This window comes from Ranitomeya imitator, chromosome 1 (assembly GCF_032444005.1).
Source record: "Ranitomeya imitator isolate aRanImi1 chromosome 1, aRanImi1.pri, whole genome shotgun sequence".
NCBI classification, from domain to species: Eukaryota; Metazoa; Chordata; class Amphibia; order Anura; family Dendrobatidae; genus Ranitomeya; species Ranitomeya imitator.
Genome location: NC_091282.1, coordinates 1,220,215,973 through 1,220,230,859, shown reverse-complemented (window position 1 = coordinate 1,220,230,859; position 14,887 = coordinate 1,220,215,973). Strand labels below are relative to the sequence as shown.

At 52.2% G+C, this 14,887-nt stretch overlaps 2 protein-coding genes across 2 annotated transcripts in view; one reads left to right on the top strand and one right to left on the bottom strand.

Moving 5' to 3' along the window:
* PRADC1 (protease associated domain containing 1) overlaps positions 1–7,583 on the top strand; it is a 37,015-nt gene extending 29,432 nt beyond the window's left edge. The window contains exons 3-5 of the mRNA XM_069745078.1: positions 491–600; positions 5,911–6,078; positions 6,678–7,583. Coding sequence (XP_069601179.1) covers positions 491–600; positions 5,911–6,078; positions 6,678–6,798 — 399 coding nt within the window. The 3' untranslated portion in view covers positions 6,799–7,583. The remainder of the gene's footprint in view (positions 1–490; positions 601–5,910; positions 6,079–6,677) is intronic.
* A 1,105-nt stretch (positions 7,584–8,688) lies between these two features.
* GLOD5 (glyoxalase domain containing 5) lies at positions 8,689–14,230 on the bottom strand. Its single transcript, XM_069745077.1, has 4 exons — positions 14,139–14,230; positions 13,905–14,054; positions 12,022–12,177; positions 8,689–9,085 (listed from the first exon to the last, which is right to left on the bottom strand). Exons 1-4 carry the CDS (start codon positions 14,175–14,177, stop codon positions 8,948–8,950), a joined length of 483 nt encoding a protein of 160 aa, XP_069601178.1. The 5' UTR covers positions 14,178–14,230; the 3' UTR covers positions 8,689–8,947.
* Positions 14,231–14,887: the final 657 nt, after the last annotated feature.

Here is a 14,887-nt window from a genome sequence, read left to right as displayed (position 1 = left end):
TCTGGCCGCTGCTCTGCTCCGGTCTTTTCAGTGTCAGTCTTCCGGCTCTGCGACTGCTCAGGCAGGGGGCACGCACTGGTGACATCATCGCGCCCTCTGACCTGAACGTTACAGTCAGAAGATGCCTCAGTGGTGGAGCAGGGAGAGGTATCGCATGTGCCGGGCCCAGAGCGGGTGTGGAGGCCCACTTGCGGGCACAGGCTCCGGCTCCCTGATGGCGAGTGGCCCCTCGACTGCTCTGGGCCCCGGCAGTTGCTCGAGTGCTGATGTCGTCCCTGTCTTGCTGCTCCAATTGTTCTGAAATCGGGTCGCTCTCTTGTTACGATCTTTGGGCCCTATGTGGCCCCCGCTAACTTGTATATTATTAATCCCAGATCTGCCTTAAAGGGCCAGTGTACTAATAGTAAGGCGGCCTTACGCCAGTCATGTCCTTGTGAATGCCCCCAGCTGCGCCTCTTGTCTCATCTGATTGGATCCTCTGTTCTGCTAGAGCCAGCGATACGACCAGATCCACTTGGTTCCTGCCGATCCACCTGAGGCCTGCGGAGAACTCCACAATGGCGTCTTCGTCCAGGGGCAGATTGCGCTGGTAGAACGCGGGTAAGTGGGCCGTGTATAGGAGGGGCCAGAGGGTTGGAGGGTGGGTGGTGTGGAGCCAGTGTCGGAGGGTGGTGTGGAGCTGGTGCCGGAGTGAGGGAGGGTGGTGTGGAGCCAGTGTCAGAGGGAGGGTGGGTTTCGTGGAGCCGGTGCCTCAGGGAGGGATGGAGGGTGGGTGGCATGTGCCGGAGGGAGGGAAGGAGGCGTGGAATCGGTGCCAGAGGGAGGGTGTGTGGTGCAGATGTAGTGCCTGAGGGAGGGTGGCATGGAGCTGGTGCCTGGGGGAGGGTGAATGTGTGTGAGCCGGTGACTGAGGAAGGGAGGGTGATTGTGTGGCACGAAGCCGCTACCTGAGAAAGGGATAGTGGGTGTGTGGCGCGGAGCCAGTGCCGGATGAAAAGGTGGCATAGAGCCAGTGCCTCAGGGAAAGAGGGAGGGTGGCATGGAATGGTGCCGGTGGGAGGGTTTGTGGCGAGGAGCCGGAGGGGGCGGTGTGGAGCCAGTGCCTCAGGGAGGGAGAGTGGGTGGCGTGGTGCCAGAGGAAGGGTGTGTGGCGCCGAGCTGGTGCCGGAGGAAGGGTGTATGGCACAGAGCTGGAGGGAGGGTGGTGTGTCTGGCATGGTGCCGGAGGGCAGGTGGCTGTCATGGAGTCAGTGCTGGAGAGAGGGAGGCACGGAGCTGATTCCGGAGGGTGTGTGGTGCGGAGCTAATGCCTGAGGGAGGGTATGTGGCGCAGAGCTGGAGGGAGTGTGGTGCCGGAGGGAAGGGTGGGTGGCGTGGAGCTGGTGCTGTAGGGTGGGTGGTGCAGAGCTGGTGTTGGAGGGAGGGTGGGTGTGTGGCGCCGAGCTGGTGCCGGAGGGTCACGCAGGGCCGGCGTCAGCACCCGGCGTACCCAGGCAAGTGCCAGGGCCCTGGCGATACAGGAGGGCCCATTCAAGGCCGGTGTTAGGGGCAGGCAGCTGCTTAGGGCCCCCGCTCCCCCAGGGGCCCTCAGCTAGCAGCACATCAGCAGCAGCTAGGGGGCTTCTGTGCGGCAGGAGGGCCCGCCTGTCACCAGCGCATACTCCCCCGCCGCCGCATTGAACTATACCGGCGGTGTCTGCCAGCAAAGTTCAAAGCAAATGATGGAGGAGAGAGCGTCACCTGATGCTCCCTCTCCCATCATTTCCCACTCTGTCTCTGACACTGCGTGTGCGCGATGACGTCATCGCGCACTCGCTGTGTCAGGCAGTGCAGAAGCAGCCGCTGAGACCGGAGCAGGGAGCAGCGCGGGCACGTTGATAGGTGAGGAGTGTTTTTTTTTTTTTTTTTTTTTTTTAACTATAAGGGCCCTTTCCACTTGTGAGAAAAACGGACGAGTGCAATCCGATAAAAAATCGGATTGCACTCGGACCAATGTTAATCAATAGGTGACATTCCATTAGCGATTTTTTTTTTCCCAGCCGAAATCGGACTGAGAAAAATCTGTGTCGGCTGAGAAAAAAATCGCAGCATGCTGCGTATTGCTGAGATTCTCGGACGAGACTCGCCAATGCAAGTCAATGGGTGCGAGAAAAAAAACGCACAGCACTCGCACCATGCGAGTGCTGTCCGATTTTTACGCACCCGTGTCCTTAGAAAAGCCGGCAATTCAGCGCAGAGTACAGTAAAATCACACTGACAGGTTAGATGAGAGTAGATATATACACATAGAATAGGTATATATACATATATATATGTCAGGGAGACACATATATATATATATATATATATATCTATCTATCAGCGTGAGAGAGCTTTAAAGCTGGTAATTCAATTACCGGCTTTTGCTTTCTCCTTCCTAAACCCGACATGATATGAGACCTGGTTTACATACAGTAAACCATCTCATATCACCATTTTTTTTGCATATTCCACACTACTAATGTCAGTAGTGTGTATATGCAAAATTTGGCCGTTCTAGCTATTATATTTAAGGGTTAAATGGCGGAAAAAATTGGCGTGGGCTCCCGCACAATTTTCTCCGCCAGAGTGGTAAAGCCAGTGACTGAGGGCAGATATTAATAGCCTGGAGAGGGTCCACGGTTATTGCCCCCCCCCTGGCTAAAAACATCTGCCCCCAGCCACCCCAGAAAAGGCACCTCTGGAAGATGCGCCTACTCTGGCACTTGGCCACTCTCTTCCCATTCCCGTGTAGCGGTGGGATATGGGGTAATGAAGGGTTAATGCCACCTTGCTATTGTAAGGTGACATTAAGCCAGATTAATAATGGAGAGGCGTCAATTATGACACCTATCCATTATTAATCCAATTGAATGAAAGGGTTAAAAAAAAACACATTATTAAAAATTATTTTAATGAAATAAAAACAAAGGTTGTTGTAATATTTTATTTAACGCCCAATCCAATCACTGAAGACCCTCGATCTGTAAATAAAAAACATAATAAACCAACAATATACTTACCTTCCGCAGATCTGTAAAGTCCAACGATGTAAATCCTTCTGAAGGGGTTAAAACATTTTGCAGCCAGGAGTTCTGCTAATGCAACACTACTCCTCGCTGCAAAACCCCGGGGAATGAAGCTAAATATAGGTCAATGATCTATATTTACCTGCATTTGCGGTGAGGCGCCCTTTGCTGGCTGTTCATAGCTCCCAGGCTTTCTAGGAAAGTTCCCACGATCTATGAACAGCCAGCAGAGGGCGCCTCACCGCAAATGCAGGTAAATATAGGTCATTGACCTACTTTACCTTCATTCCCTGGGGTTTTGCAGCGAGGAGTAGCGTTGCATTAGCAGAACTCCTGGCTGCAAAATGTTTTAACCCCTTCAGAAGGATTTACATCGTTGGACTTTACAGATCCTCGGAAGGTATGTATATTGTTGGTTTATTATGTTTTTTTATTTACAGATCGAGGGTCTTCAGTGATTGGATTGGGCGTTAAATAAAATATTACAACTACCTTTGTTTTTTTTTCATTAAAATAATTTTTAATAATGTGTTTTTTTTAACCCTTTCATTCAATTGGATTAATAATGGATAGGTGTCATAATTGACGCCTCTCCATTATTAATTAGGCTTAATGTCACCTTACAATAGCAAGGTGGCATTAACCCTTCATTACCCCATATCCCACCGCTACACGGGAATGGGAAGAGAGTGGCCAGAATAGGCGCATCTTCCAGATGTGCCTTTTCTGGGGTGGCTGGGGGCAGATGTTTTTAGCCAGGGGGGGCCAATAACCATGGACCCTCTCCAGGCTATTAATATCTGCCCTCAGTCACTGGCTTTACTACTCTGGCGGAGAAAATTGTGCGGGAGCCCACGCCAATTTTTTCCGCCATTTAACCCTTAAATATAATAGCTAGAACGGCCAAATTTTGCATATACACACTACTGACATTAGTAGTGTGGAATATGCAAAAAAAATGGTGATATGAGATGGTTTACTGTATGTAACCGTGTCTCATATCATGTCGGGTTTAGGAAGGAGAAAGCAAAAGCCGGCAATTGCAATTGAATTACCAGCTTTAAAGCTCTCTCACGCTGCAATATATATATATATATATATATATATATATATATATATATATATATATATATATATATATATATATATATATATATATATATATATATACCTATTCTATGTGTATATATCTACTCTAATCTAACCTGTTAGTGTGATTTTACTGTACTCTGCGCTGAATTACCGGCTTTTCAAAGGAGACCCGTGCGTAAAAATCGGATAGCAATACGGATGTCATACGGATGTTGCGATAAAAAAATCGCATGGCACTCGCAGACGTTACATCAGTTTTTTCGGTCCGTAAATCTGACCGTTTTTTTCTCACACAAGTGGAAAGGGGCCCTAACAGTGAGTATTGGACTATGGGGCGATTTTTGGGGGAAGGGGGGGGCTGTGCTGTATACTACATGTCTGAGCTATATACTACATGGGTGTTATATACTACGTAGGCTGTGCTATATACTATATGGGCTGTTATATACTACGTGGGCTGTGCTATATACTACATGGCTGTGCTACTGTATATACTACATGGCTGTGTTATATACTACGTGGGCTTTGCTATATACTATATGGGCTGTTAAATGCTACGTAGGCTGTGCTGTATACTACATGGCTGTGTTCTATACTACGTGGGCTTTGCTATATACTACAAGGCTGTTCTATATACTATATGGGCTGTTAAATGCTACGTAGGCTGTGCTATATACTACATGGCTGTGTTCTATACTACGTGGGCTTTGCTATATACTACATGGCTGTTCTATATACTACATGGGCCATGTTATATACTATGTGGCTGGGCTATATACTATACAGTATGAGCTGTTATATGCTGCGTGGGCTGTTCTATATACTACATGGCTGTTCTATATACTACGTGGGCTGTTATGTTACGTGGGCTGTGCTATATACTACATGGCTGTGCTATATACTACGTGGGTTGTTATATACTACATTGGCCGTGTTATATACTACGTGGGTGGAGTTATATAATATGTGGCTGTGCTATATACTATATGGGCTGTTATATGCTACGTGGGCTGTTCTATATGCTACGTGGGCTGTTATATGTTACGTGGGCTGTTATATGTTACGTGGGCTGTTATATGTTACGTGGGCTGTTATATTACGTGGGCTGTTATATGTTACGTGGGCTGTGCTGTATACTACATGGCTGTGCTATATACTATGGGCTGTGTTATATACTACGTGGGCTGAGTTATATAATATGTGGCTGTGCTATATACTATATGGGCTGTTATATGCTACATGGGCTGTGCTATATACTACGTCGCTGTTATATACTACGTGGGCTGTGTTATATACTACATGGCTGTGTTATATGCGATCATGAATCGTAGTATATGTTAAAGTGGGGGCCCACTGAGACTCTTTCGCCCGGGGCCCTCAAAAACCTGGAGCCGGCCCTGGGAGGGTGTGTGGTGTGGAATTGGTGCCGGAGGTTGGATGTATAGCACAGAGCTGGAGGGAGGGTGGTGTGTCTGGTATGGTGCCGGAGGGCGGGTGGGTGTCACGGAGCTGATTCCAGAGGGTGTGTGGTGCAGAGCTGGTGCCTGAGGGAGGAAGGGTGGGTGGCGCGGAGCTGGAGGGAGCGTGGTGCCGGAGGAAGGGTGGGTGGTGCGGAGCTGGTTCCGGAGGGAGAGTGGGTGGAGCTGTAGGGTGGGTGGTGCGGAGCTGGTGTCGGAGGGTGTGTGGCGCAGAGCCGGTGACAGAACCTTGCCAGTCCTGCTCACACAGCTGATGTTCCCGCGGTCACCGTCTCCTCTTCTTCTGTATACAGTGGCTGCTCTTTCTTATCCAAGACGCGGGTGATTCAGGAACATGGTGGACGAGCGATCATCATCGCCGACAACGCATCCGACAACGACAGCGTTTACGTGGAAATGATCCAAGACAACAGTGGACGGACGGCGGAGATCCCTGCGCTCTTCCTGCTGGGGAGAGACGGGTGCGTATCGTGACCATTACACCGCAGGGCCGACCTCAATAGGCGGCGGATTAATAAACCTCATTTCTCACCCGGACAGCATCTCCAAGTAGTCATGTATAGGAAGCCACTGGCGGTAATAGACGGCTCCGCCTGGCGGCAACGTTCCAGCGGGGTAACGGGGTTTCGCCTTCGGCTGCATTCTTCAGGTGGAATATGGGACTTTGAACCTGGAAGGGATGGTAGAGGGAAGTTGGACCTGGGGTGGGTGATGATGTGGAGCGAGTCTGGATCTGGGGGGTCAGGATATGGAGGGCAGCAGTCTAGCTCTGGGATGGGTGGATCTATGAGCGAGTCTGGACTGTGGTGGGATTATGCAGGTGGAGGTCAGTCTTGGACCCTAGGGTGGAGTAAGCGTGGACCTGGGATGTTTAGGAAACAGTCTGCATCTCGTCACCTTTCACCATTGCCCCCTGCTGGTTTAGTGTTGGGACTGCAGGATTTGTAAAGCTGCTTTGGTTGTGAGTGGAGTATAAGCCCTGGACTATCCCAGATGAGGGCAGTGCAGGGTCTCCTGCCGCGGTCACTGTTGGGGTCTCATGCCTGTGTCTGTCCTGCAGGTACATGATCCAGCGCTCCCTGGAGCAGCACGGCCTTCCCTGGGCGATCATCTCCATCCCGGTGAACGTCAGCAGCATCTCCACCTTTGAGCTCAGGCAGCCGCCCTGGACATTCTGGTAGCCTCAGATGCAGCGCCACCTGTTGGTGTCCTACCTGCTCGCCAGAAGAGGGTGCCGATTACTGTACTACCTGCTCGCCAGCAGAGGGCGCCGATTACTGTGTCCTACCTGCTCGCCAGCAGAGGGCGCCGATTACTGTACTACCTGCTCGGCAGCAGAGGGCGCCGATTACTGTGTCCTACCTGCTCGCCAGCAGAGGGCGCCGATTACTGTATCCTACCTGCTCGCCAGCAGAGGGCGCCGATTACTGTACTACCTGCTCGCCAGCAGAGGGCGCCGATTACTGTCCTACCTGCTCGCCAGCAGAGGGCGCCAATTACTGTACTACCTGCTCGCCAGCAGAGGGCGCTGATTACTGTGTCCTACCTGCTCGCCAGCAGAGGGCGCCGATTACTGTACTACCTGCTCGCCAGCAGAGGGCGCCGATTACTGTCCTACCTGCTCGCCAGCAGAGGGCGCCAATTACTGTACTACCTGCTCGCCAGCAGAGGGCGCTGATTACTGTATCCTACCTGCTCGCCAGCAGAGGGCGCCAATTACTGTACTACCTGCTCGCCAGCAGAGGGCGCCGATTACTGTCCTACCTGCTCGCCAGCAGAGGGCGCCAATTACTGTACTACCTGCTCGCCAGCAGAGGGCGCTGATTAGTGTATTTCTATACATGAAGGTTTTTCGCTTTTGTGAAGCAGATTTTTGTATTTCCTGATTTCTCATCTTCCTCCCAGGACCGATTTGTTGTATGATAAAATGACCTCCTAATTTATAATAAAATGAGCACCGCTGAGACGTCACAGGGTCGTTTATTCACAAGATTGCAAACTGTTTCCAGTAAGAAGTTCCAGAATTATAAGTGCAGCTCTGAAGTGATAAGGTCGATATATAACGGAGAGACGACAGGTTATAATGTCCGCAGGGCCGCTCCGGGGACGCAGCACTCAGACGACAGCAATATTTAATTCAGGCCAGAGCAAGCACAATACCGAGCAAGGGAGGTGCTGCCCCCCGCCCCCCCCCCCCCCCCACCCACCCACCCAGAGTGAGCGAGCGAGCGATGTGCTGCCCTCCCCAGAGTGGGCGAGGTGCTGCCCCCCCCCCCAGAGTGAGCGAGGTGCTGCCCTCCCCCCCCCCCCAGTGAACGAGCGAGGTGCTGCCCCCCCCCCCAGAGTGAGCGAGCGAGCGATGTGCTGCCCCCCCAGAGTGAGCGAGGTGCTGCCCCCCCAGAGTGAGTGAGGTGCTGCCCTCCCCCCCCCCCAGTGAACGAGCGAGGTGCTGCCCCCCCCCCAGAGTGAGCGAGCGAGCGATGTGCTGCCCCCCCAGAGTGAGCGAGGTGCTGCCCTCCCCCCCCCCCAGTGAACGAGCGAGGTGCTGCCCCCCCCCCCCAGAGTGAGCGAGCGAGCGATGTGCTGCCCCCCCCAGAGTGAGCGAGGTGCTGCCCCCCCAGAGTGAGAGTGCGATGTGCTGCCCCCCCAGAGTGAGCGAGGTGCTGCCCCCCCAGAGTGAGCGAGGTGCTGCCCCCCCCAGAGTGAGAGTGCGAGGTGCTGCCCCCCCAGAGTGAGAGTGCGATGTGCTGCCCCCCCAGAGTGAGCGAGGTGCTGCCCCCCCAGAGTGAGAGTGCGATGTGCTGCCCCCCCAGAGTGAGCGAGGTGCTGCCCCCCCAGAGTGAGAGTGCGATGTGCTGCCCTCCCAGAGTGAGCGAGGTGCTGCCCCCCCCCCAGAGTGAGTGAGGTGCTGCCCCCCCCCCAGAGTGAGCGAGGTGCTGCCCCCCCCCCAGAGTGAGCGAGGTGCTGCCCCCCCCCCAGAGTGAGAGTGCGATGTGCTGCCCCCCCAGAGTGAGCGAGGTGCTGCCCCCCCCCCCCAGAGTGAGTGAGGTGCTGCCCTCCCCCCCCCCCCCCCCCAGTGAACGAGCGAGGTGCTGCCCCCCAGTGAGTCTCTGCTTGCTGTCAGTGACTGGGACCGTCCCTCTCCGGCCGCTGCTGACATCTTGTCCTGGTGACGTCTGAGAGACAGTCGTATCCGATACATTGTAACGCGCTGGTGGCTTCAGCTCACACAGGATTGTCTGGACTGGATACAACTGTAACAAACCCTCAGCTGTGAAGTATGACCGCGTCCCTGGCTGGGGGCAGGGACCCCATAAGACCTGGCAGGTGTCAGGGTTTCTTGACGTCGGCCGCATAGTTGGACACTTCTATCAGATTGTGATCAGGATCCCGGAAATACACAGAGTGGATCTCCCCCACCGCACCGGTCCGAGACACTGGACCCTCCTCTAGCGGGACCCCGCAGATCTGCAGACGACAGGAAGGAAATGTGAGATCACAGGCGCTGCAGCCAATCACACAGAGGCCGGTCACATGACGTGTAACAGCCCAGAGGGGGTTAAACTGATGGAAACTCTGCCCGAGGTTTAACAATGGAAACCACGGCAACCGGGATCTATCGAATTCTCATGGAAACATTCCGGCAAAACTGGTGCAACAAGTCCTGAATACGGCGACCCCCGACAGAGGTGGGTGTAATGCTCAGCATGGTCACAGCCCTGGGGGTCCCGAGACATCTGGAGAATCACAGCAGCATGTAGATTCCTGCCCCGGACCACCAGGGACCATTACACTAAGGCCGGCCGGCCTCACACTACGGATTGCACACGGTACAATTATTCTCTATGCCCCTGCTCCTATCTGCCGTATTAAACTGATCAGTATTATACGGCTTTCTACGGCCGTAGAAAATAGCAGCATGCTGCGTTTGTCACCATATTGCGCAAAAAATACGCCAATGAAAGTCTATGGAAGCCCCAAAAATACGGATTACACACGGACAAGCAGTGTGACTTGCGAGAAATACGCAGCGCTGTTCTCTAGAAAAGCCGGTAATTCAGTGCGGTGTACAGTAAAATCACACTGACAGCTTACAGTAGAGTAGGTAGAATAAATGTGTACACATAGAATAGGTATATATATATATAAATATATAGCATCCTGCACGAGATAGCTTTAAAGCCGGTAATTCAATTACCGGCTTTTGCTTTCTCCTTCCTAAACCCGACATGATTTGAGACATGATTACATACAGTAAACCATCTCATATCACCATTTTTTTTGCAGATTCCACACTACTAATGTCAGTAGTGTGTATCTGCAAAATTTGGCCGTTCTATCTACTAAATTAAAGGGTTAAATGGAGGAAAAAATTGGCGTGGGCTCCCGCCCGATTTTCTCCACCAGAGTAGTAAAGCCAGTGACTGAGGGCAGATATTAATAGCCTGGAGATGGTCCATGGTTATTGGCCCCCCCTGGCTAAAAACATCTGCCCCCAGCCACCCCAGAAAAGGCACATCTGGAAGATGCGCCTACTCTGGCACTTGGCCACTCTCTTCCCATTCCCGTGTAGCGGTGGGATATGGGGTAATGAAGGGTTAATGCCACCTTGCTATTGTAAGGTGACATTAAGCCAGATTAATAATGGAGAGGCGTCAATTATGACACCTATCCATTATTAATCCAATACTAGTAAAGGGTTAAATAAAACACAAACACATTATTGAAAAGTATTTTAACGAAATAAAAACACAGGTTGTTTTAATATTTTATTGTTCTCTCAATCCATCTGAAGACCCTCGTTCTGTAACAAATTAAAAATAATAAACCAACAATATCCATACCTTCCGATGATCTGTAACATCCCACGATGTAAATCCATCTGAAGGGGTTAAAATATTTTACAGGCAAAAGCTCTGCTATAATGCAGCTGTGCTCCTGCATGTAAAACCCTGGGGAATGAAGGTAATGTAGGTCAATGACCTGTAGTTACCTTCATTCGCGGTGATGCGCCCCCTGCTGGACGTCCTCATATGACCTCGAGCCTGGGCACTTTCCAGGAAAGTTCCCACGCTCGAGGGACAACCAGCAGAGGGCGCCTCACCGTGACTGAAGGCAACTACAGGTCATTGACCTACATTACCTTCATTCCCCAGGGTTTTACAGCCATGAGCACAGCTGCATTATAGCAGAGCTTCTGCCTGTAAAATATTTTAACCCCTTCAGATGGATTTACATCGTGGGATGTTACAGATCATCGGAAGGTATGGATATTGTTGGTTTATTATTTTTAATTTGTTACAGAACGAGGGTCTTCAGATGGATTGAGAGAACAATAAAATATTAAAACAAACTGTGTTTATTTCATTAAAATACTTTTCAATATTGTGTGTGTTTTATTAACCATTTCGTACTATTGGATTAATAATGGATAGGTGTCATAATTGACGCCTCTCCATTATTAATCTGGCTTAATGTCACCTTACAATAGCAAGGTGGCATTAACCCTTCATTACCCCATATCCCACCGCTACACGGGAATGGGAAGAGAGTGGCCAAGTGCCAGAATAGGCGCATCTTCCAGATGCGCCTTTTCTGGGGTGGCTGGGGGCAGGTGTTATTAGCCAGGGGGGGAGGGGGGCAATAACCATGGACCCTCTCCAGGCTATTAATATCTGCCCTCAGTCACTGGCTTTACTACTATGGCGGAGAAAATCGGGCGGGAGCCCACGTCAATTGTTTCCGCCATTTAACCCTTTAATTTAATAGCTAGAACGGCCAAATTTTGCATATACACACTACTGACATTAGTAGTGTGGAATATGCAAAAAAAATGGTGATATGAGATGGTTTACTGTATGTAATCATGTCGGGTTTAGGAAGGAGATAGCTTTAAAGTCAGTAATTCAATTGCCGGCTTTTGCTATCTAACGCTGTATTAAATATTAATATATATACATATATGTGTCTACTGATATATATATATATATATAATTTTTTTTGACACATGGATCCCTTGTATGTCCGTATGTCGGTTTTGCAAGCTGGGGAGAGAATCTCGCAGTACGGCTGCCATACGGATTACATACGGAGGATGCCATGCGCAGAATACGCTGACACACCCTGCCTACGGAGGAGCTACGGACCACTATTTTGGGGACTTTTCTGCGTATTACGGCCGTAATTTACGGACCGTATTTTTATACGCTGAGTGTGAGGCCGGCCTAACCCTCCAGGGCTGCTCTCCATGAATCTGGACCACCAGGGGCGTCACCGGGACTGGCACACTGTAACAAACAGGCCTCTACAAGAGCGGATGAGGGACGAGTCCCCTCACTGGCTGATAACAGCGAGTGTCATGTACAATTGCAGCTGTGCTCAGATGAGGAGACACTGTGACGGACCTGCAGATGTCGGAGGACGGCGGTGAGCGGGGTGTCGGTGATCAGGCACAGGTCCGCGGAGCCCGGCTTCGGGTGTTTTGCTTTAGGCTCAAACTCCTTCCCGGCCTCATGGAGATTAATCTTCTGTATCCCGAACGTCAGCGCCTTCCTGTCCCCCTGCGAGAAAGACACGGCGTCAGCCGAGGTACAGGACGGGCGTCAGTAACACCCCGGGTGCATCAGTAGCAACCCGTACCCGTCAGTAACGCCCAGTACACGTCAGTAACGCCCCGTACCTTAAGTAACGCTCAGTACACATCAGTAACACCCCGGGTGCATCAGTAGCAACCCGTACCCGTCAGTAACACCTCGTACTGTCAGTAACGCCCAGTACCCGTCAGTAACACCCCGGGTGCATCAGTAGCAACCCGTACCTGTCAGTAACGCCCAGTACACGTCAGTAACGCCCCGTACCTTAAGTAACGCTCAGCACACATCAGTAACACCCCGGGTGCATCAGTAGCAACCCGTACCCGTCAGTAACACCTCGTACTGTCAGTAACGCCCAGTACCCGTCAGTAACACCCCGGGTGCATCAGTAGCAACCCGTACCTGTCAGTAACGCCCAGTACACGTCAGTAACGCCCCGTACCTTAAGTAACGCTCAGCACACATCAGTAACACCCCGGGTGCATCAGTAGCAACCCGTACCCGTCAGTAGCAACCCGTACCCGTCAGTAGCAACCCGTACTGTCAATAACGCCCAGTACCCGTCAGTAACACCCCGGGTGCATCAGTAGCAACCCGTACCCGTCAGTAACACCCCGCACCCGTCAGTAACACCTCGTACGTCAGTAACGCTCAGTACACATCAGTAACACCCCGGGTGCATCAGTAGCAACCCGTACCCGTCAGTAACACCCTGCACCCGTCAGTAACACCCTGCACCCGTCAGTAAAGCCCAGGACACATCAGTAACACCTTCATACCGTCGGTAACACCCCGTACCTGTCAGTAACACCTCGTATCCGGCAGTAACACCCCATACCTGTCAGTAACGTCCCGTATCCTGTCAGTAACACCCTCATACAGTCAGTAAAGATCCATACCCGTCAGTAACACCCCGTACCCATCTGTAATGCCCTATAACCGTAACACCTTGTACTCGTCAGTAAGCCCAGCACCCGTCAGTCACGCCTCGCACCCACCAGTAACACACTCATACCGTCAGTAAAGACCCATACCTGTCAGTAACGCCCCATAACCGTCATTAACACCCCATAACTGTCAGTAACACCCTCTACATGTCAGTCACGCCTCGCACCCACCAGTAACACCCTCATACCGTCAGTAAAAACCCAAACCCGTCAGTAACGTCCCATAACCGTCAGTAACACCCCATAACTGTCAGTAACACCCTCCACATGTCAGTCACGCCTCGCACCCACCAGTAACACCCTCATACCGTCAGTAAAAACCCAAACCCGTCAGTAACGCCCCATAACCGTCAGTAACACCCCATAACTGTCAGTAACACCCTCCACATGTCAGTCACGCCTCGCACCCACCAGTAACACCCTCATACCGTCAGTAAAAACCCATACCTGTCAGTAACGCCCCATAACCGTCAGTAACACCCCATAACCGTCAGTAACACCCTCCACATGTCAGTCACGCCTCGCACCCACCAGTAACACCCTCATACCGTCAGTAAAAACCCTCCACATGTCAGTAAAAACCCATACCCGTCAGTAACACCCCGTACCCGTCAGTAGATTTTTCTGTCAGTAAACGTTTCCAGCCCCCATACCGATCTGACACTGGCGGTCCCGGAGGACTGGGGGGGAGGGTTCGGCCCCGGGGTCGCAGGGGTGAAGGCACCAGGATGAGTTTGGGGTCCGTACCTTGAAGGTGACGACGTCCATCCCCAGCACCCGGGTGTAGAAGCCCACCGTCTCCTCCAGGCTCCGCACCGTCAGCACCAGGTGATCCAGGTGTTTGATACGGAACGGAACCGGAGAGTCCGAGAGAAAACGGAGGAGCCGCGGGCAGAGCTGGAACACAAGAGCGGGCGCTGCTGAAATCCTCTGTGCTGCGGCTGGGGGGCCGTGCTGAGCTGTCTATGGGGGGCTTATTACCTGGGCTCTCGGTAAGAGCAGGCGGCACCGGGGGAGCATGGTCCGGGGTCTGCGGCTCACACTGCTGTTCTTCCTTGTAGAGTTTTTACTTCCTGATGGAGGAGGAGGAGGAAGAGGAGTCATCATCATCATCATCATCATCATCATCATCATCATCATCATCATCATCATCTCCTCCTGACAGGAGCAGCCGGCTGAGGAGCAAGGAACAGCTACTGTCTCTATACAGGGGGCCCAACACTAAAGATCCCCGTCCCGACAGGAGGCCCCCCCACTATAAAGAGTCCGTCCAGACAGGGGGCCCCCACACTATAAAGAGCCCGTCCAGACAGGAGGCCCCCACACTATAAAGAGCCCGTCCAGACAGGGAGCCCCCCCCAATATAAAGAGTCCGTCCAGACAGGGGGCCCCCACACTATAAAGAGCCCGTCCAGACAGGGGGCCCCCACACTATAAAGAGCCCGTCCAGACAGGGAGCCCCCCCCAATATAAAGAGTCCGTCCAGACAGGAGGCCCCCACACTATAAAGAGCCCGTCCAGACAGGAGGCCCCCACACTATAAAGAGCCCGTCCAGACAGGGAGCCCCCCCCAATATAAAGAGTCCGTCCAGACAGGAGGCCCCCACACTATAAAGAGCCCCGTCCAGACAGGAGGCCCCCCCACTATAAAGATCCCCGTCCAGACAGGGGGCCCCCCACTATAAAGATCCCGTCCAGACAGGAGGCCCCCCACTATAAAGAGCCCGTCC